General features: G+C 38.5%; 1 protein-coding gene across 1 annotated transcript in view; it reads right to left on the bottom strand.

The window, feature by feature from the left end:
* Window positions 1-23,866, bottom strand: part of TMTC1 (transmembrane O-mannosyltransferase targeting cadherins 1) — a 259,544-nt gene that overhangs the window by 195,846 nt on the left and 39,832 nt on the right. Inside the window, 4 exon segments of the mRNA XM_043969354.1 lie at window positions 1,398-1,580; window positions 3,563-3,670; window positions 5,504-5,577; window positions 8,518-8,695. Of these exon segments, the coding sequence (XP_043825289.1) occupies window positions 1,398-1,580; window positions 3,563-3,670; window positions 5,504-5,577; window positions 8,518-8,695 (543 nt within the window).

The raw sequence follows: 23,866 nt of genomic DNA, 5'->3' as shown, positions 1-23,866 counted from the left end.
TTTAATATGGGGAGAGTTAATTGGGCAGCTCGTCGTAATATTGGGGTTCAGAAAATAATGAGGGACTTCTAGGTCCAAAGCTTCCTCCCCTCCAAACTGCCGTTTTTAGTTATTTCTCCCAGGGCAATAAGAAAGGAGATTAATAGTCTCTTTTCCACAAACAGATCAGGTTTTATTAATGGGAATAAAATACACAGAAAAGGTGAAATTAATAAAGTCAAGGACAAGGGAATAGAGAAAAAGAAAAATGGATAATCTCCCTAACTCTAGCAAAGGCCTATACAATTCCCAAACTCACTTCCAGTTCAGCTAATTCAAAGAGCCGGACTCATTTTATTAACTCACCACCTGGGGTCCATAGCTTCAATAGGAGACAGCTGTGCAGCCTGCGCTGACCAGAAAGGCCCACAGGACTGACAGGAAAACCCCTCTCAAGTCCGCTACTATGACAGTTGGAGTGACGCCAGGAGAGTTACTATAGGAAAGCTCCACCATGAGGAGAAGGCATCCATGTGGCTTGGAAGGTCAGTTTCTTGGTGTCAGAAAGTGATGTTTGCTCGTAGGTACTGTCGATCAAAGCTACCAGCCAATTAGCTTGGAGCTGTGTGTGCGTGTGGATGGGATGTTCCTGGTTTCACAGGAGGCTTGTGGGGCGAAGAAGGGGAGAAGCTCACTTTTTTTTTTTGCCAGGACCTCAGGTGGGAGTGGAGAAGGAGAAGCAGGCTCCCTGAGATAGATAGCTTAATCTAGGCCTCTTTCTCTCTCCACCAAATTCTTATGCTCCTTAATAAATGCTTAAAAGTCTAAACTCTTGCTAAAGCTTCTAATTTATTGGCAACTATTCATTAGATTTTTTTAAACAGACTAGCTAGAATTTTAGCCACATTACAAATAGCAACTTTACATGAGGACATACGTTACATATAAAGCACTAATTCTTCTTAACTGAGAAGGTACATTCCCATGCCTTCCTTTTCCCATTCCAAATCACATCAAATATAAGAGCTTTCCACTGATTCACTAGTGAAGGGCCATTACTCCTCCACTCTGCTGTGACAATCATAGATTTACAACTAGAAGGTCATCTAGTCCATCCTTTTCGTTTTACAATTGAGGAGGTTGAAGACCAGCAAGGAAAAAATAATTTGCCCAACATCACTTGGCTAATAATTGGTAGAGTCAAGATTTGAACCCAGGTCCTCTGACTCTAACTCTAGTACCCTTTCTACTATAGCATACTCCCTTCTAAAATCAAACATAACCAAAAGTAAAAGCCGCAAAACAATCCAAATTCTTCATCCCTAATCATCACAGAGCAACCAATGACAGCATTATAAAAATTCTTTTTGTTACTGAACGTTGAAAATGCATCTGACAGCAAGCTTATAGAATGATACCTTAGAGTGGTCCACAGTGCTGGTCTGCACACAGGGAATCTTACATTCCTCTGCTCAGTAGGCAATAGGGAAGGGCATGTTCCTTTGGGGGACTTTGTATTTTCCTTGTGAGAGGAGGGTGTCAAGGCAAGTTCAGAGGCTACAGGCTGTTGAGAAATCCACTGTTGCACTTCTTGATTGCTCCTAATTACACATAAAATTGAAAATAAACAAGATATTAGAAAGCAAAAAATGGAAAAAAAATTTTTTAAACCAATTTGTTGGAGTTGGTTCTAACATACATTTGTCTTCACAAAAGATGATGCATAAAAAAAATCATACCAATCACGCATAAAATGTGACCTTATTTAATAATGAATTTTCCCTTTACTTGCTAGACTATTTCAAAATATGTTTTTATTCATAGCAGTAATCTGCCTAAATGAAAGAATCAAGTCATTTATAGTGAATAAATAAATGGCACCTAAGTCAGGAGTTCTGGACTCTTTACTCCACCCACCCATGCCTACTTCCATTCATTCCTCTACTTCATTTGTTTCCCTTGTTTCAACCCTAATGGCTGAGATTTATCAATGATACTTGAGATAAGGCTGATTACTGACCTCTGAACTAATTCACTGGCAATCATTTTACTCATTGGTTCCTCCAAGAAAGATAGCCAGATTTTGCTTCAGATTTTTGTTGTCCTTTGGTTGTTTCAGTAGTAACCCTATTTGGGGGGTTTTTGGGCAAAGATACTAGAGTGGTTTGCCATTTCCTTGTTCAGCTCATTTTACAGATGAGAAAACTGAGGCACACAGGGTTAAATGACTTGCTCAGGGTCACACAGCTAGTAAGTATCTGAGGCCAGTTTTGAATTCAGATCTTCCTGATTCCAGGCATAGCGTTCTATTGACTGGACCACCTAGCTACTCCTTTACTTCAGAAACTGAACAAAAATGTTCCCACAACTAAAAATCCAACATGATCTTATGAGAAACATAAGAAAATGTTGAAATGAGCATTGGACCTAGGTTTAAATCCTAGTAAGGATACATACAAGCTGCCTCTCTATCCTCATCACTTAATCTCTCTAGGGCTCAGTATCCTTATCTGCCAAATGGGGAAACCAGTATTTGTACTAATGACCTCATATGTTGTTACTAGGAAAGCTCTATATAAATGTTAACTACAGCTATAATAGCAAGATTATTTTTAAACAAATGTACTTTTCTTACTGTGCCTTCCCACTTCCTTTCTCTTCCCTTAATTATCTTGGTGCTTTTCCAGTTCAGTTGGAATGCCTTCCATCTTATCATACTCAAACCATACTTCTGACAAATACTTAGAAACTACCATGCAGCAGTAGTTTCTTGCTGCAAGATAGATGAGCTAAGAGGAAAAGACAAGTTTGGACACTCCTACCTATTTCTAACAAAGAAAAAGCAGGCCCACAAAAGCTATATCCATTCATAATGGAAAACTCTAGCCATCACCATTTTTAGTCAGCTTCATTAAAAGGGTGTAAGGTCAATATAAGAAAACGGGGTTTGGGGCGGGGTGTGGAATAGTCGAGCTTCCATCACCTAATACTTTTCAGAAATATTATTATAATTTTTTTTTTTTTGGTGAGGCAATGGGGATTAAGTGACATGCCCAGGGTCACACAGCTAGTAAGTGTCAAGGGTCTGAGGCAGGATTTGAACTCAGGTCCTCCTGAATCCAGGGCCGGTGCTCTATCCACTGCACCACCTAGCTGCCCCCAGAAATCTTAATATAGTACAGCAGATTTGGTGCCAATGTTTAAACAAAGACAGAAATACATTGTGTTATAATTATTTTTATAGGTCTTTTTGGTTTTACTGTGCTAAAGTTTTTTTAAAAAACATTTTATGGGCAGGTAGGTGGCATAGGGGGCAGCTAGGTGGCATAGTGGATAGAGCACTGGCCCTGTAGTCAGGAGGACCTGAGTTCAAATCCGGTCTCAGACACTTAACACTAGCTGTATGACCCTGGGCAAGTCACTTAACCCCAATTGCCTCACCAAAAAATTTAAAAAAAAAAAAAATTTTTTAACCAACACAAAAAAACCCAAACATTTTGAACATTCAATGCTAATAAAGTCCCAGACAATTCTGCTTTTGACTTGTCTGACGATACAGAAGAAAACCTTCAAAACAACTTACCATTTACCTCTGTTGTGAGGGAGGGAAAAAAGATCATAGACTAGGCACACTCCAAACACGGTAATTCCAGTCTCTTTCACCAACATTGCACAGGTCCCCAGAAATAAACTGAGCAGCAGAAAAAATGGAGAAGTTGTAGGAGGAAAACACTCCCCAATGTAAAATAGATCCATGCTCCTGCAAACACGTTGGAAAGTCAGTTCTCTGGCAGAGGAACATTACTAAGTACCCCTAACAAATCTCTTTCTAATGATAACTCTAGCAGGGCAAATGTTCTTCGGCCTACACAAAGTGAACTGGCCCCACGTGTTGATGAGCCATACCCATCCACTGTCACTAAAGGTCATCAAATCCAACCCCTTCATTTTACAGAAAAGGACAGAAAGGCCCAAAGTAGCAAAAGTGGTTTGCCCCACACCACATGTGCAGTAAGGAGCAGGATCCAAACTGACTCCAAATCCTCTGAATTCATCATGGGTCACTCAAGTACAAGTGAAAGAAGACTTCCTTATAGGTGATGAAATGCACCAGATATTGCTTTAAGCCCTGGAAAAATGCAGGGAGGAGAAGCTCCTTCCTGAGATTCATAATTCAAGGAATCAGATTAGCAATCCACATGATAAAAACCAAGGAGATCAAAAATGTTACTGCCCAGACATGCAGCCAGTCAAGTTAGAACTTCAATTCATATCTTGAACAGACACTACAGATGGGTAAATGAGCATTAATATTGCCATTTTCTCTTCCTAACTCTTTCTGATCTATAATCAATCAATCAAAAAGCATTAATTAAGCACTTAAAATGTGTGAGGCATTGTGCTACACACTGGGGAAATAAAGACAAAAATTAAACAATCCCTCAAGAAGTTAACCCTCCCCAAAGAAATTATATAATCTATTAGGGAAAACAATATTTCCCATTGACTTTTCCTCCTTCCCTCTACCTACACCAAGAAAGCAATAGCAAGATGAAACCCAGTTTTTTTTTCAGAATGGATAAAAATATAGGGACGTTGGAGCAGCTAGGTGGCGCAGTGGATAAAGCACCGGCCTTGGAGTCAGAAGGACCTGGGTTCGGATCTAGCCTCAGACACTTAATACTTACTAGCTGTGTGACCCTGGGCAAGTCACTTGACCCCAATTGCCTCACTAAAAAAAATATATATATATATATATATATATATATATATATATACAGGGACATTACTACTACTCTCTACTTCCCAATAACAAAGAAATCCTCCCCATCCATCCTTTCTTTCTCCTTGCGAAATATATTCACAACATATAAGATTAAGGAATTTTTTAATTGAGAACACCTGGGGCAGCTACGTGGCACAGTAGATAGAGCACCAGCCCTGGATTCAGGAAGACCTGAGCTCAAATCCGGCCTCAGACCCTTGACACTTACTAGCTGTGCAACCCTGGGCAAGTCACTTAACCCCAATTGCCTCACCAAAAAAACAAAACAAAACAAAACAAAAATTGAGAACCCCTACTTCAAATCCATCCTCTTCCATCCATCCATTTCTCTTAAACTTTGAACTAAATTGCAAAGTATGGTTGAGAGACTGAGAAAGGTGGAAAAGTGAAGACTGACATAGTTAATATTAAATACAGCAAAGATCAATGAAGAGGTGAAAGAACTGGACATAGGTTTAGCATTTTGTTTGTTCGGGGGTGTTTGGGGGAAACTGGACTTAGTCAAAAATTACAAAGAAAAGGTAAGAAGAGTTTAATTTCCTAACAATTTGGGGGGAAAGGTCCATTTTGAACTCTACAGCTCATTTCAAAGAATGAGTACAGTTTTAAGTGGTAAGGCATTGAGTAAAGAGAAAATCTTATTCTATTTCTGATTGCATGATTCAAGCTGATTGCAAACACTGAAGGGTTCTCAAAGGGAGTAAATGGATCAGAAGGAAGAACAAATATGATACTCACCTATTATAGGAGAGAAAGGCCAATAGAAATAGCAAACAAGCTAATACATCTGCTCTGCCCACGATGCCAGTCACCTAGAAAGAGACAGAGACAGAGACAGAGAGAAAGAGAAAGAGAAAGAGCGAGAGATTACTATCAGGGAGTGGGAGTATATTTGAACAGATAACAAATCTTTCTATATAAAATTATGAAATTTGACCTTCAATGCTAAGAAGTTGCATGATATAGTGGACAAAGACTTGAACTAAGACTCAAGAAGACCTGGGTTCAAGTCCAGCCTCTGACAATCCTGGTTCTGTGACCCTAGGAAAATCAGATATTCTAGGTAACTCTATAAGACTATAATTTGAAAAGAAGGGGTATTGATAGGAGGTGTTTTCTCATGAAAGAACTCCCTATACTAATGAAATCATAGGGCCAATTTCTTTCTCCTTGTACCAGATCTGTCTAAAAAACTCTCCAATAACCACATACTTAACTATGAGTCTACTAAGGGATAAAGAAGGGCCCAAATTCTAACCTTCATTATAGATCTTATTATAGCATTGGCCAATCCAAACAATCTTTTCTTTTTCTTTTTTTTTTTTTTTTTGGCAGGGCAATGAGGGTTAAGTGACTTGCCCAGAGTCACACAGCTAGTGTCAAGTGTCTGAGGTCAGATTTGAACTCAGGTCCTCCTGAATCCAGGGTCAGTGCTTTATCCACTGTGCCACCCAGCTGCCCCGCCAATCCAAACAATCTTGACTGATAATGTATAATGGAATCTTGGCTTACATCAGTTTGAAATTGTCTTCCTGAAATATTTCAGTATAGTACTTCCTAACTAAAACGTAATGAAAATACAAGATAAGGTGATAATTTTATCTAAATCTAAAAGAACAGTATGATCTCTGGGAGCATGGCATAGTGAGTACAGAATACATGTGGCAGTAAGACCCAGTCAAATCAGAGGCCTCTGAAGCCACTGGCTTTGTCCAATAGGCTTTAATGGCCTACATCTGCTCTAGACTGCACAACCTAAATCCTCGAGCAATTACATCAGTTGCATAATCTCCAAGCCCTAGTGATCATGAAAGGAAAGGCCAGGGGCAGCTAGGTGGCACAGTGGATAAAGCACTTTCCCAGGATTCAGAAAGACCTGAATTCAAATCAGGCCTCAGACACTTGACACTTACTAGCTGTGTGACCCTGGGCAAGTCACTTAACCCTCATTGCCCGCCCCCCCCCCAAAAAAAGGAAAGGCCAGATATGGTCAGCCACAATGAACTCCAGAAATAAAGCTAGTCTAGTAAAATTGAAGTGATGTTCAGCACAATTCAACTGGACATGTATAGCAAGAGTTAAGATTCTCAAACTGAAATGGAACCATTGTAAGGGAAACTAAAGCAAGGCTTTCAAGGGACACTGAAGTACAGCTTTGCACAACATGGCATAGTTATCTTCTACTGGAAAACAGTAGTTGCAAGACAAACCAGTTCTGGTATACAGTTCTGGTATAAATTTCTGAGCAGTAGGAGCCCCCTTTGTGAGCAAAAGTTATGAACTGAAAGCAGGGGTGTTTAACAACCAGTACTCCAATGGAAAAAACTGTGCCCTTGATACACTTTTCAATTTAATCTGCATCATTCACATTCTATCAATAACTTTCTTAAGTCTAAACAATCAACGAAACAGTAAATCAGGCCCTGACTTGTAGTGTTTCCCAGATCTCTGCTATATAAATGCTCACAGTGAAAATTTAACATTCTGTTCTCACCATTATGCACTAACTCCTACTTGTCCCTGGCTGGGAGTGAAAGGCCAAGTTGTCAACAATAATAACTCTGCTAAAAGATCGAAGATTAAATGTGGGAAGTGGGACAAGTATTAATAGAAGTGAGATTTTCTTTAGCCATGCCCACCCGTGTCTCACATTTATATGATACTTAAAATCATAGCATGATTAACAATCATCCAGGGACTAGGTTCTAGTGCAAGCCCCTAATTGTACTAATGCACAGAAAAATGTACAGAAATATGGGGCAGCTAGGTAGCACAGTGGATAGAATTCCAGAGTTTAAATCTGATCTCAGACGTTTACTACCTGTGTGACCTTGGACAAGTTACTTACCCCATTTGCCTCGATTTCTTCATCTGGAGAAGGAAATGACAAACCACTCTAGTGTCTTTCCCAAGAAAACCCCCAATGGAGTCATTAAAAATTGGACACAACTGAACAACAATAGAATATTAAGTAATCTGCCTGAGGATGAGACAGGTAGCCCATGTAAAGATGCTAAATCCTGTGCTCTTTCCTGTAGATTAGCCAATTTCCTCATTATAGTTTAAGTAGTACTTCATTATTACCTCATTTCACAGACAAGGAAACAGGGTCAGAGAAGTAGGTACCAATAAATTATGAAGACTGGACTCAAAATCAGTTCTGATTCCAAATTCAAAGTGATTTTTGTGATACCACACTGCCCAGATTAGTATATCAATACAGATATAGTCACACTTAAATCTCATCACTAACCAACTGTATGTAGTGTCTAATGTAACTCAGTACAGCAAGCATTGTTAATGCAGCTGTCTTCTTACACAGATGAGGCTCATGGGTTCTTCAAATATGCTGCTTTATTTCTACTTCTAATGACTAGATACTTTATTTGTTTGTTTGTTTGTTTGGCAAGGCAATTGGAGGTAAGTGACTTGCCCAGGGTCACACAGCTAGTAAGTGTCTGAGGCTGGATTTGAACTCAGATCCTCCTGGCTCCAGGCCTGGTGCTCTACCCACTGGTGCCACCTAGCTGCCCCTGGCTAATTTAATTTGAAAAAGTAGAAGCACTAGGGTGGTTTTGAGCATAGACAAGTTGCTAAATAAATGTTATATTTTATAAAGAAAATACCTTAATGCAACACAATTTTTTCTTCTCACATCACCTTCAGTTCAAGTGATTTTGTACTAGAGGGGGAAATATCCATTTAGCTTTCACTTTTTCTGCCCATTATTTTCCAGTGTTGATGCTACTTACTGCCTCTGTGTGAATGGGATGCACAGCAAAAATCAATGCTGTAACAAAAGCAAGTTGATGGTCCTTGAAGACAACTTTTTCACATGTGTACATCAGCACCAGAGTCACCAAGCAGTGTAAAATGATATTTACTGCGTGGAAATAAAATGGGTCCATGCCAGCCAAATATACATTTAGCCTGGAAAACACACACACACACACACACACATTGAAACTGTATTAGAAACAAATAGAGTATGGAATTCTTACTACCAAACAATACCAGAAAAGCTTTTAAACAAGAAGGAGATTGTCACTTAAGACCACACACTGTTCAATTAATTAGGGTAAAAATAACTTAATAACATCTGCTTAGTCTGGATAAGGAGATATCATTTTTTCCTGTGTTTCAATTGTGGGGTAAGCATGGAAAGCACAGAATTATTGCTTATAAGACTGGAGCTTTTAGTGGTATGGCATTGTAAGAACATTTTAATTTACTGGGGCCTAATTTGGCTAGAGGGCCTAATCTGATTGCAGGGTCTAATCTGGGGACTAATCTGACCGGCTGGCTATCTGACTGCTATTAATTTACTAAGACAATCTGGTAGGGCCTTTTAAAATTCTCCACTCTGCTCTGCTCCCAAATTGATAAGCAAACGATTAAGAAGCCTCTTAATTAAATAATCAAAGCAGAATTTATTTATAAAAATCAATGTAAATGATGAGAGTTAAGAAATGCAAATTATACAACCTGGCTGCTTTTAATATAATAAGGGCTGTTACTGCCTCTTGCCTGAGGGTATGCTGCTTGGATCCCTTAGCCTCCAGTTTTCTCCAACTTTCACTCTTTTTCTCCTTCACTCCAGCTTCCCTGCACTTTCACTGCTCAGCCCTTTCTTCTAACTCCAAGCCCCTTTCACTTTGTCGACCCCCCCTTACCATCTAACTTTCCTCTCTGTACTGCTGTGCTGAACCCCTGTGTCTCTCTCTCACAGACCTCCTTGTGTTCTCCTAGTCCCCTGGCGTCCTTCTTCCTTGATCTTAGCTTTTTCTCCATCTCTGTCAGCCCCTCTCTTTACATAGCCTCAGTCTCCCTAGCATCCTTGTAGCAGCCCCGCTTCTGTCTGTCTTCTCCAACCTCCTCTGTGCTGACTGCCCCCCCAGTATATATCTTCCTTCTCTCCCCTACAACCTCGGGCTCCCTGCACCCCTGCACATGCCAAGCTAATCCGCTGGCCACACTAGGGTTGCACCCAGCAGGGCTCAAGGGGTCTGTGCCTCCTGCTGCGTGCCTGGGACCTCCGCACAGGCTGCGCCAGAGCCTGGCAGGACAAGCCTGGGATCTCCTGGGCAGCTCCCCTCAGGGCATAGGGAGCTGGGGCTTTTTTCCCCCAGCTGCCTGTCCTGGCATTCTGTAAAGACCACGGGGCTTTTTGGCTCAGCTGAAGCAGAAGGGGAGGGGCACCAGCCCCTCTTACACAGAAAAAACCCCCAAGGGCCTAAGGCTTTTTAATCTCAGCCCAAAGGCAGGGTCCCCAAATCAAAATTAATTTTCACAGCATAAAGGAGCAGGTGAATAAGTCATGAACTGTTTTCCCACTTGTATACTTCTCAGATGATGCAGATTTTTTACTGCTGTGTTTTTCCTAAGGAACAAGAAGCTACTGCTACACTATTTTTGAGGTGCAAATTCAAAAACACCAGAGAGAAAACAAAAAATAAAATGGATGAAATACTGGGCCTGGAGTCAGGAAAACCTGAAAGCAAGTCCAGCTTCAGGCACTTACTATTGGTATGACCCTGAGCAAATCATTTAACCTCCGTGTGTCTCAATTTCCTATGCTGTAAAATTGGAATAATAATAACATCTACCTTAAAGGGTTATTGTGAGGATCAAAGGATATAATATTTATTTTAAAATGCTCTTAGTATAGTACCTTGCATATAGAAGGCAATATATAAATGTTTGTTCCCTATATACACATTTGGGACACAGAGCAAAACTGCTATTCGTCCCCACGAGGCCAGATTGTGCATATAGAAACACAATTTAGTTACTGTCTCACAAAGACATTTTCAAGACACCACAAGGCCTTTTAGCAACAATGACCAAAGTATAGGCAAATAAGCAAGCTGAATTTTGTATTAAATGGCTAAGAAATTTCCAGTGATTTGGGAAATCATCAGAAATTTTATGATTATAAATCAAATAAATTGGGTCAAAGAAAGAGAGAAAGCTATCAATACTAGATATAAATCTATATTTCTATAAATAATGTCTTGTAATGAATTTATGACAATATTCAAAAGTCCTTTCATACTCTTATTTGAGTTAAAATCCTAATGCCTCATAATGGCATGGAAGTAATTGGGTTCTTGAAGGCTTTGTCAGTTGCACCCTGGCAGTTCCTACCAAACTAAAAACATTTTGAGTGACAGATTTTATATTCCACACCTGAGGACTAGACAAGCCATTTCCTCATACTACTGGAACTCTTTTCACTTGCTATATTTTCAGCCTTAGTCTAACCAACAAACTAACCCTTTTAAACAATTCATACATATTCCCTATTGTAAGAGTATTGAGTCATGGTGAATAGAGAATTGATAAAGTCTTCTCGACTGTAGAGAATGAGCTATAACACCCTTTCCTAAGACTTGTATTTTTACATTGGAGAGAAAGTTAAGAAGTTATGGTTAGGGGCAGCTAGGTGGCACAGTAGATAGAGCATCGGCCCTGGAGTCAGGAGTACCTGAGTTCAAATCCTGTCTCAGACACTTGATACTTACTAGCTGTGTGACCCTGGGCAAGTCACTTAACCCCCATTGCCTCACAAAAAAAAAAAAAGAAGAAGTTATGGTTAGGGGCGGAGCCAAGATGGTGGAGAGGAATCAGCAAGCTGCTTGAGGTCTCCTTCTGTTCCCTCAAAAAGAACATTAAATCAAGCCTCTGGACGGATTCTGAAACTACAGAACCTGCAAAGAGACAGAGAGACACAGTCTTCTAACCAGAGATAATATAGAAGACTTCAGGAAAGTCAGTCTGACTCAGGCAAAAGGGAGGTGCAGCGCAGAGTGGCAGCGCACCTCCGAGGGAGTCAGGGCAAGTCAGCAGGAAAGCTGTGGGCCACAGCAAGCAACTAAGGTCCCTGGATCCTGGCTCAAAAATCTGGTGGCGCAGCAGGACAGTGGAAAAACCCACCTGCACCAGCCGAGAGGGCAGATTGCCAGCTGGAGGGCCACGAACAGGATAGGCACAACTAGGCCCACTGATCCCAGCACACTCAGACAGGAAGTGCAGGGTGGGGGAACTCCACACACCATAAATGCCTCAGTGTAAAAAGCCAGTGACACAGCAGCTATACCCCAGCACAAGAAGCTCAAAACAGGGACCCTGGTGACCCCAGAGCAGACCTCAACTTAAAAAATAAATAAGCTGCAATAATGAGTAAGAAGCAAAAAAGAGCCCTCTCCATTGAGAGCTTCTGTATCAATAGGGAAGAGGCAAACACAAACTCAGATGACAATTCTCTCAAATTGCCTACATGTGAAGCCTCAAGAGGGAAGGTGAATTGGTCTCAAGAACAAAAAGTCTTCCTGGAAGAGCTCAAAAAGGATTTTGAAAATCAATTGAGGGGAAGCTAGGTGGCACAGTGGATAGAGCACCATTCCTGGAGTCAGGAGGACCTGAGTTCAAATATGGCCTCAGACACTTGACGCTTACTAGCTGTGTGACCCTGGGCAAGTCACTTAACCCTCATTGCCCTGCAAAAAAAAAAAAAATCAACTGAGAAAGGTAGAAGCAAAAATGGGGAGAGAAATGAAAGCAAAACAAGAAAACTATGAAAAAAGAATCAGCAGCTTAGAAAAGGAAGCACAAAGATTGACTGAAGGAAGCAATTCCTTAAAAAATTCATCTGGCCAAATGTAAAAACCAGTGCATAATCTCACTGAAGAAAACAATGCCTTAAAAAATTCATTTGGCCAAATGTAAAAAAAAGGTGCACAATCTCATTGAAGAAAACAATTCCTTAAAAAATTCATTTGGCCAAATGGAAAAAAAAAGGTGCATAATCTCATTGAAGAAAACAATGCCTTAAAAATTAAAATTGGACAGTTGGAAGATATGGAATCCATGAGACACCAGGAATCAGTCAAGCAGAATCAAAAGAATGAAAAAATAGAAGAAAATGTGAAATACCTCATTGGAAAGACAATTGACCTGGAAAACAGATCCAGGAGAGACAATTTGAGAAGCCTTGGACTGCCTGAAAGCTGTGGTAAAAAATGGAAGTTTTAGCTGAAATTTAAGAGTTGAACACATACTACTGAAACAGTTTTTGAAGGACCGCCCTTTCGGGGAGGAGACTGTGACGAACAGCAGTGTGCCTGCTGCTGCCCAGGAGAGCATGGCCAAGCACAAGATACTTCCGAGACTTCCGGGAATCAAACAATAAAGCTGGGTAGTAGAATGGAAGTGGTCTCTCTCTGTCTCACTCTCACTAGCGGTGACGGTGCATTTGGGTGATTGGCTCTGGTTCTCGGTGGCAGCAAGAGTTTGACTCTGGTTCTCAGCCTGAGAGGCAGTTTTGGGATTCGGTGAGTTTTATAAGAGAATATAGACTAAGCTTAGATCTAAGATTATTCATTTGTATTTCTACTTTCCTATTTCCCTAATCAGTATCACCTGTTTGTTGTCTAAACAATAAAAGCTAATTAATCCCTCTCTAATTAAAGCTCAGAGGCTTCTTTCCCTTACTGGTCTGGGAGATATATAAAGGAAAAATTAAAGGCGAGTTTAATTCTCTTATTGTCAATTTTAAATCTAACAAAGCCATGATCAGAAAAATAATCTAGACACCATATTCCAGGAAATTATTAAGGAGAACTGTCCTGACATAGAATCAGCAGATAAAATAGTCATTGATCACCTCTTGAAAGAGACCCCAAAAGGAAAACTCCAAGGAATATTGTAGCCAAATTCAAGAATTATCAGGTGAAAGAGAAAATACTCTAAGCAGCCAGAAAGAAGCAATTTAAATATCATGGGGCCACAGTCAGGATTGCTCAGGACCTGGCAGCTTCAACATTAAAGGACTACACTTGGAATATGATAGTCCAGAAGGCAAAGTAGCTTGGCTTACAGCCAAGAATCTATTACCCAGCAAAAATGTTCATTCTCTTTCAGGGGAAAAGATGGACATTCAATGACATTGGAGGCTTTCAATGTTTCCTGATGAAAAGACCAGAACTGAATAGAAAATTCAATCTTAACATACAAGACTCAAGGGAAGTTTAAAAAGGTAAAGAGAGGGGGAAAAAATTTACTCAATTAGGTTAAACTGTTTACATCCCTACACAGGAAGAAAATACTCATAACTCTTAAGAACTGTAAATGTATTTGGGCAGAGAGAAGGACTATACACAGAGGGTATAAATATGAATTGTCTTTGATGTGATGATACAAAGAAAATTAAGGGGTTAAAAAGGGAGTCTATGAGGAGGAGAGGAAAGGGGAGGTGGAATGGGGTGAATTACATCATATGAAGAGATGAAAAAAAACCCTATTACAACAGAGGGGAAGAAAAGAGGGGTGAACATTGTTTCAACCCTACCCTCATCAGATTTGATTCAAAGAGGGAATAACATATACATTCATTGGGATAAAGAAACTTAGTTCATTCTTTAGGGAAGTAAAAGGGGAAGGGAAAGGGGGGGACTGATAGAAGGGAGCACAAAAAGCAAGGGAGAAAAGGGTAAAAAAAAGGGAAGGGGTGATAAAAAAGGAGGGCAGATTGGGGGAGGTAGGGGTAAAAAGCAAAACATTGGTGAGGAGGAATAGGGTGAAAGAAAGGGGAAAAAGTGCAAAGGGGGTAAATAGAATGGAGGGGATTAGACAGTAATAATAACTGTGAATGTGAATGGGATGAACTCTGCTATAAAACAGAAGCCAATTGCAGAGTGGATTAAAAACCAGAATCCTACAATATGCTGTTTATAAGAAACACATTTGAAGCAGAGAAATACACACAGAGTAAGGGTAAAAGGCTGGAGCAGAATATATTATGCTTCAGCTAAAGTAAAAAAAGCAGGGGTAGCAATCCTTATCTCGGACAAAGCACAGGCAAAAATAGATCTCATTAAAAGAGATAAGGAAGGAAATTACATCTTGCTAAAAGGTACTATAGATAATGAAGTAATATAAATATTAAATATGTATGTGCCAAATTCTTAGAGAAGAAGTTAAATGAGTTACAAGAGGAATTAGACAGTAATACTATACTAGTGGGGGATCTGAATCTCCCCCTCTCAGGATTAGATAAATCCAGCCAAAAAATAAATAAGAAAGAAGTGAAAGAGGTGAATAGATTACTAGAAAAGTTAGACATGATAGATGTCTGGAGAAAATTGAATGGGGTTAGAAAGGAATATACCTTTTTCTCAGCAGTACACTGGCACATTTTCAAAAATTGACCACGTATTAAGCACAAAATCATCATAGTCAAATGTAGAAAGGCAGAATAGTAAATGCATCCTTCTCATGTTATGATGCAATAAAAATTACATGTAAGAAAGAGCCAGGGAAAAGTAGAATGAAAATCAATTGGAAACTAAGTAATATCATTCTAAAGAATGAATGGGCAAAACAACAAATTATAGAAATAATCAATAACTATATCCAAGAGAATGATAATAATGAGACAACATACCAAAATCTATGGGATGCAGCCAAAGCAGTGCTTAGGAGAAAATTTATAGCTCTAAATGCTTACATGAATAAAAAAGAGAAAGAGGAGATTAATGAATTGGGCATGCAACTTAAAAAGCTAAAAAAAGAACAAACTAGAAATCCCCAATTAGATACTAAACTAGAGATCCTGAAAATTAAAGGAGAAATTAATAAGACTGAAAGCAAGAAAACTATAAAATTAATCAATAAAACTAAGAGCTGGTTTTATGAAAAAACCAATAAAATAGATAAAATATTGGTTAATTTGATTTAAAAAAGAAAGAAGAAAACCAAATTACCAGTATCAAAAATGAAAAGGGTGATGTTACCACCAATGAAGTGGAAATTAAATCAATAATTAGGAATTATTTTGCCCAACTGTATGCCAATAAATTTGACTATCTAAATGAAATGGATAAATATTTACAAAAAACAAACTGCCCAGGTTAACTGAAGAGGAAATAAAATCCTTAAATAAACCCATATTAGAAAAAGAAATTGAACAAGCCATTAATGAACTCCCTAAGAAAAAATCCCCAGGGCCAGATGGGTTTACAGGTGAATTTTACCAAACATTTAAAGAACAATTAATTCCAATATTATACAAATTATTTGGAAAAATAGGTGAAGAAGGAGTTCTACCAAATTCGTTTTATGACACAAATATGGTGGTGATACCAAAACCAGGCAAAGCAAAAACAGAGAAAGAAAATTATAGACAAATTTCCTTAATGAATATTGATGCTAAAATCTTAAATAAGATATTGGCAAGTAGGTTACAACAAGTGATTACCAGGATAATACACTATGACCAGGTGGGATTTATACCACAAATGCAGGGCTGGTTCAACATAGGAAAACTATTAACATAATCAACCACATCAATAAGAAAACTAACCAAAATCATATGATTATCTCAATAGATGCAGAGAAAGCTTTTGACAAAATACAGCACCCATTCCTAATAAAAACACTAGAGAGTTTAGGAACAGGTGGAGCTTTCCTTAAAATAATAAACAGTATCTACCTAAAACCATCAGCAAGTATTATATGCAATGGAGATAAATTAGAGGCCTTCCCAGTAAGATCAGGGGTGAAAGAGGGATGTCCATTATCACCCCTATTATTTAATATTGTACTAGAATTGTTAGCTTTAGCAATCAGAGAAGAAAAAGGAATTAAAGGAATTAGAATAGGCAAGGAGGAAACAAAACTATCACTCTTTGCAGTGATGGTATACTTAAAGAATCCTAGAGAATCAACTCAAAAATTACTTGAAACAATTAACTTTAGTAAAGTAGCAGGATATAAAATAAATCCACATAAATCGTCAACATTTCTATGTATGACCAACAAAGTCCAGCAGCAAGAGATAGAAAGAGAAATTCCATTTAAAGTAACAGTAGATAATATAAAATACTTGGGAGTCTGCTTGCCAAGACAAACCCAGGAACTCTATGAACACAACTACCAAACGCTCTTCATACAAATCAAATCAGATCTAAATAATTGGAAAGATATCAATTGCTCATGGATAGGCAGAGATAATATAGTAAAAATGACAATACTACCTAAATTAATTTACTTATTCAGTGCCATACCAATCAGACTACCTAAAAATTACTTTATAGAGCTAGAAAAAATAATAACAAAATTCATCTGGAAAAACAAAAATCAAGAATATCCAGGGAAATAATGAAAAAAAAATTCACAGGAAGGTGGGTTAGCTGTACCAAACCTGGAGCTTTACTATAAAGTGGCAGTCATCAAAACTATCTGGTACTGGCTAAGAAATAAAGTGGAGGATCAATGGAATAGGCTAGGCACAGGAAACACAGTAGCAAATGACACTAGTAATGCAGTGTTTGATAAACCCAAAGACTCCACCTTCTGGGATAGGAACTCAGTATTTGACAAAAACTGCTGGGAAAATTGGAAGATACTATGGCAGAAATTAGGCATAGACCAACATCTTACACCTTACACTAAAATAAGGTCAAAATGGATACATGATTAGACAGAAGAGGTGATACCATAGGTAAATTAGGAGAGAAAGGAATAGTCTACCTATCAGATCTTTGGAAAGGAAAACAGTTTATGACCAAACAAGAGATAGAGAATATTATAAAATGTAAAATGGATGATTTTGATTACACTAAATTAAAAAATTTTTGTACAAACAGAAGCAATGCATCCAAAATTAGAAGGGAGCCAGAAAGCTGGGAAACAATTTTTATGGCCAGTACTTCTGATAAAGGCTTCATTTCTAAAATATATAGGGAACTAAATCAAATTTGTAAGAATCCAAGTCATTCCCCAATTGAGAACTGGTCCAAAAGGATATGAACAGGCAGTTTTCTTATGAAGAAACCAAAGCTATCTATTCCCATATGGAAAATTAGCTCTAAATCACTATTGATTAGAGAGATGCAAATTAAAACAACTCTGAGGTACCACCTGACACCTATCAGATTGGCTAAAATGACAAAAAAGGAAAATAACAAATGTTGGAGAAGCTGTGGAAAAATTGGAAGACTAATGCATTGTTGGTAGAGCTGTGAACTGATCCAACCATTCTGGAGAGCAATTTGGAATTATGCCCAAAGGGCGATAAAGCTGTGCATACCCTTTGACCTAGCAATACACTTTTGGGTCTTTTTCCCAAAGAAACTCATGGAAAGGGGGAAAAGGACCCACATGTACAAAAATATTTATAGCTGCTCTTTCTTTATGTGGTGGCAAGGAATTGGAAGTTGAGGGGATGCCCATCATTTGGGGAATGGCTGGACAAGTTGTGGTATATGAATGTCATGGAATTCTATTGTGCTGTAAGAAACGATGAGCAGGAGGAGTTCAGAGAAACCTGGAGGGTCTTGCGTGGGCTGGTGATGAGTGAGATGAGCAGAACCAAAAGAACATTGTACACAGTATCATCAACATTGTGTGTTGATCTACTGTGATGGACTAGATTCTTCTCACCAATGCAATGGTACAGAAGAGTTCCAGGGCGCTCATGATGGAAGAGGATCTCCAAATCCAGGAAAAAAAAAGAACTGTGGAGTATAGATGGTGATTTAAATATACTATTTCTTTTCTTTTTGGTGCTGTTGTTTTTCTATTTTGAGGTTTTTCCTCATTGCTCTGATTTTTCTCTTATAACATAACTAATGCAGAAATATGTTTAATGTTTATTATATATAAAGCCTATATCAGATTACCTGCTGTCTAGGGGAGGGGGCAGGGAGGAGAGGAAGGGAGAAAAATCTGAAATTGGAAAGCTTGTATAAACAAATGTTGAGAACTATCTTTACATGTAACTGGAAAAAAATAAAAATACTTTTATCAGAAAAAAAGAAGTTATGGCTACATATTATAAAGGCAGAAGCAACACTGGGGATAAGAAAAAGGTGTTTGATAGGTAGGAAATATGACATGCCTTTGTGCATTTTAATTATTCTTCATAGACACAATATTAATTTGTCTTACTATATACAGCTTCTTTTTGAAAGGAGGTCACATGTAGTTATTTTGCTTTGAAAAATAAAAGCACATAAAGATATAATTATAATGTAACTCCTTTAGTAGCACATAATAACTTGAAGCTTTAGAAAGTACTTTCTCATAATAATGCTTTGAAGTAGGTAGTGCAAATAGATTTTATAAATAGACACATGGTGTGGAAGGTAATTAGGGTGGTGTCTACATTTACAGAATACAGATTTTTTTTCAATTGTTCAGAGGGGGAAGTTTCAAGAGAAAGGAACCTAAAAATATTGCCTAAAATGCAGCCCTCCCCAAAAAAAAATATTGCCCAAAAAAAGAAAGAAAAGAAAGGAACCATCGAAATATTAAAAGAAAATGCATGGAAGCAAGTAAAAGGATTTCAAAGGAAACAGACATCAGACAACATTGGAAATAACATGTTCAAATCAATTCAATATTATGTATTAAAGTGCCTACTATTTGCAAGGTACTATACTAAGTACCAGGGATACAAATAAGAAAAAGAAGAACAGTCCCTATCCTCATGGAGGTACGATCGAATGCGGAAGACAACACACAAAAGAAAGCTAGAGGGGGAAGGAGACACCATAGGGTACCAGCAAAAGCCATTGGAGGAATCTTGTTCCATAGAGTTCAAACCAAGCACAGATACAGATGGAAAGTGGAGAGTGGAGCTGGAAAGTCTTGATCTCTACCCTCTCTAAAGGAAGCTTTGGGAGAAGTTTCATGCTCCTACTCCAGCCCTCCTCCAATCAAATGGGAGAAGAAGCCCAAGGAGTTGGGAAGGTGTTTCATAAATAAAACTGAGTTAAACACAAGATGATAAGATTTCAGATGATCAGCTTATTCTGGAAGGGGTATCTTGTTCAATTATATGCTTTTTAAAAAGCAACCTGCATCATATACAATCAGCACTCTTGTGACTATCATCATTATTTGTGTAGTTTGAAAGAAAAGCTTGGGCTGAGCTTATGTATGATGGGGTGATTCTAAAAAAGACTGTGTAAGGAGAGAAAAAGGAAGAATTATCACATACAAATGAGGCATGAAAGGAAAAATTGATACAGAAGAAGCAAGTAACAGGGAGGGGTGGTAGTTCTGGAACCTTATTCTCATCAGAAATGGGTTACAGAGGGAACAACATATGTCTAGAAGTATATAAGTCTTCTAAATTTAGGGGGAAAAGAGAAGGCAGGAGGATAAGTGTGTGTAGATTAAGAATTAGGAAGGAGAGGGGATAAGGTAAAAACACTTAGATACATTAAGGGAGAGGGAAAGCTAAAGGGGGACTCAAACTTGTTGTTTGTCCTTGGTTCCCAAAAAGGACCTTGACATCAAAGGGATGTCATAACTTGATGTGAATTGGATTTAAGTGAGGGAGGGCTGTGCAATGTCACCAACCTCACCTCTGCTCCAGAGCCAACTCAGTCCAGTGGCAAGATATACATCAGGATGACTGGAAGTGGCTTCAGATGTTTGAGGCAATCAGGGTTAAGTGATTTGCCCAGGGTTACATAGCTAGCAAGTTTGAGGAGAGATCTGAACTCAGGTCTCCCCAACTTCAGGGCCAGTGCACCACCTAGCTGTCCCTCCATAATCACTATGTCAAGACTGAAAGATGGAACTCTACAAGTAACATGAACTATCTTCCCCATTATACCACACTCTCATTGGCAGTGGTTCTAAGGTTTTATTGACTTCTTTAAACTTTTCCTGAGAACAGTCAAGTTCCTTAATGTTAAAAGAATTGCTAATCTCGAATTCCCCTACACTAGAAGATTCTCCTAAGGAAACAGTACGGGTGGGAGAAGGGTAGTAATAGGATAAGTTTGAGGCTCTTTTACCAATTGCTTTGATTCCCAGTTATGTTGCCCCTGTTAGCCTGTTTTATAGCCTTCAATATCATAGAGTTCAAGTATTCCTTCAGAAAAAATCTGGAACAAAAAGTAATACTTTCCTTCTCTGCCTCCATTAACATTGACCTCTTCACCTCAGTAATCAACAAATTCATTAAACCGTCCTCTGACAATGCATTTTTTTTAAATTAGAAGCTCACTTATATCTGCCTCTTTATAGACAATTTATTTACTTTCTCCTTGCTTTGACAAAATAACTTTACAATAAATGACAGTAGGAGCCAAATAATGCTTTCGGCATTCCAAACTTCTCACTTTCTTCTACTATATCCTAATAGTCTAAAGCTGCAGGTAGACTTTTGAGGCATCCTGTACACCTTAACAATACCATTGATCAGTAGGAACTTCCTCCCTATTCCAAAAAGCAGTTTTCCAAAAATTCTAAATAAGATTCTGTCACTGGGAAAAAAGGCTCTGTTACTAACAGTCCATCACCTATGGTGCCCTTTTTTCCTTAACACTTACCCCATTTTAAAAAAATGAACTCAATAAGTAGTCCATTGCACACACACACAAAAATAACAAAAATTCTCAACTCATAATGATACATTTGAGGTCTAAAGCATAAATTTACCTAGTCCAGTAGGTTCACGGTCTTTCTCCTTTTGTGAAAATGTATTTGTGACACATAAAATCTAATTAAACTACTTTAATAATTGAAGTTTAAAAAGATATAATGTAAGAATAAAAAGAACTTAAAATATAATTATCCTATTACATACAGTAACTAAGTCAAGAAATATAGGAAGAGATCTGTAAAGCATAGTTCATGAAAAGATTTCTGACAACCTTACCTATGTCCAAAATAATATAGTTGTATAAAGTATCAGCTTGCTCTACTGATTCAACCATAGCATGTTGGGGGATGCTAGGAAAACTGCTTCTGGGAGAATAGAGATGATGGGTAAGGGAATTGCACAGAGGGGCTGTGGAATATGCATTCTATAACTGGGCAGCTAGATGACAGTGGATAGAGTACTGGCCCAGGAGGTCAGCAGGGCCTGCTGTTAGTGGGTCAAGCAACAAGTTGACAACTCACCCTTACTAACTTTAGTTTCCTAATTCTAAAATGAAGGGACTAGACCTCCAAGGTACCTTCTTGTCCCAAATCTATCATTATTGTAAAAACTGAGACATTTATAAAGCTCATTAGGGTTTGAAAAGCAATTTTATGCTTTTTCTCATCTTCACAACCCCAATAAGTTATACACTTCAAATGTTATAATTATTCCCATTTCCAGATGATAAAATTGATGCTCAGAGCAAAGGGACACTCATGGCCACAGAGCAAAAAGTATTTCAAAACCAGTTTGACCTGATTCTAGCTCCCAACCCTTGTGTTCCAAAAAATCAATCTCATAAATACAAGATGGGAAAGGGATATTTAGAGAGCAATTTGTCTGAAAAAGATCTGGAAATTTATTCATTCAGGTCAACAGGTGCTTTAGTATTTACAACTCACATACATGTAAATGAAAGGTAATCAGAGAGGGCAGGCACTAGCAGCCTGACAACTAGAAAGGCCTCTTGCAGGAGGTGAAAATTAAAATAAATCTTGAAGGAAGAAAGAGAAAACTAGAGGTAGAGTAGAGGGGACAGATCTAGGAAGTTTGGACATATGCAAAGATGAGTTCATTATTGGTTCAGCTTCAGTCATGTCCAACTCTTTCATAACCTCGCGGATCATAAGCACACCAAGCCCTCTAATCTTCCACTATTTCCTCAAGTCTGCCCAAGTTCATGTTCATTGTTTCCATGACACCATCTATCCATCCCATTCTGTCATCCCTTTTCATTTTGCCTTCAATCTATCCTAACAAGGTCTTTTCCAACAAGCCCCATCTTCTCCCTATTGGCCAAAGTATTTTAGCTTCAACGTTTGACCTTCCAGTGGATAACCTGAATTAATTTATTTAAATATTGACTTATTTGATCTCCTTCCCTGTCCAAGGGAACTCTCAAAAGTCTTCTCCAATAACACAGTTCAAAAGTGTCAATTCTGTAGTGTACCTTTCCTTAGAGTCCAACTCTCACAGCTATTCATTGCTACTGGAAAAACCATAGCTTTGGCTATAGGGGACTTTGTCAACAGAGTGATGTCCTCTTGCTTTTTAGGTATGCTGTCCTGATTTGCCATAGCTTTCCTTTTAAGGAGCAAGAGTCTTTTAATGTCATGGCTGCAGTCACTGCCTGCAGTGATCTGTGAGCCAAAGAATATAAAATCTGACACATTTCCTCTGCCCTTGCCTGACCAGACAGAGATGGGGCCAGTTGACAAGATCTTAGGTTTTTTGTTTGCTGCTTTTTAATTTAAGCTTCAAGCAACTTTTATTACTCTCCTGTCACCTCATCAAGAGGCTCCTCCTTAATTCCTCTTCACATTTTGCCATCAGAAAAGTAGGCCAATGGATCTGAATCATAGAATTCATGTAGAAGAATGAAGTATAAAAAGCCTAAACAATGAGGAAGGAGCCAGGTTATAAAGGGCTTTAAATAGTAAACAAAGGAGTTTATATTTGATCCTGGAGAAAAAGAACACCACTGAGATTTATTGAGTAAGACAGAGATAAAGATTTATGACAGTTTGTAAACATCAGACTGGCAGTTAAGTGAAGGTTAGATTTGAGTGGGTAAAGACAAGGCAGGAAGACCAGTTAGAAGGCTGTGGCAATAGTACAAGTAAAAGGACATGAGGACTTCTTTTAGGACCTGAGGTCACTGAAGCTTAATCAACATCTCAAACCATAACTTTCTAGATCAATTTAATCTTTCTTTTTTGGCAGGGCAATGAGGGTTAAGTGACTTGCCCAGGGTCACACAGCTAGTAAGTGTCAAGTGTCTGAGGTCAGATTTGAACTCAGGTCCTCCTGAATCCAAGGCCAGTGCTTTATCCAATGTACCATCTAGCTGCCCCGGTCAATGTAATCTTGAAAGAGATCTTCCATGACTTTTAGAAAAGGGGGGGATGACTTGTCTAGCTTTCATGAAGGTGAACCTAGTAAATATTGCTCCTATCACATCCCCTGGTGGCAAGATCCTAAAGGCCTTTTAGAGCAGAGATGTCAAACTTGCCATGTGCCACAAGCAGTCAGCCAAAGTCCCTAGTGAAGCCTAAACCAGATTAAAATGTAATTGGGAAATACTTAACAAAATAAAAAATACAATACTACATATATAATGTTTATTTATGGTTTTCTAAGTTAATATGCAGCCCACA

The sequence above is a fragment of the Dromiciops gliroides genome, chromosome 5 (assembly GCF_019393635.1).
Source record: "Dromiciops gliroides isolate mDroGli1 chromosome 5, mDroGli1.pri, whole genome shotgun sequence".
NCBI lineage: Eukaryota > Metazoa > Chordata > Mammalia > Microbiotheria > Microbiotheriidae > Dromiciops > Dromiciops gliroides.
This window is presented reverse-complemented; position numbering and strand designations above follow the sequence as displayed.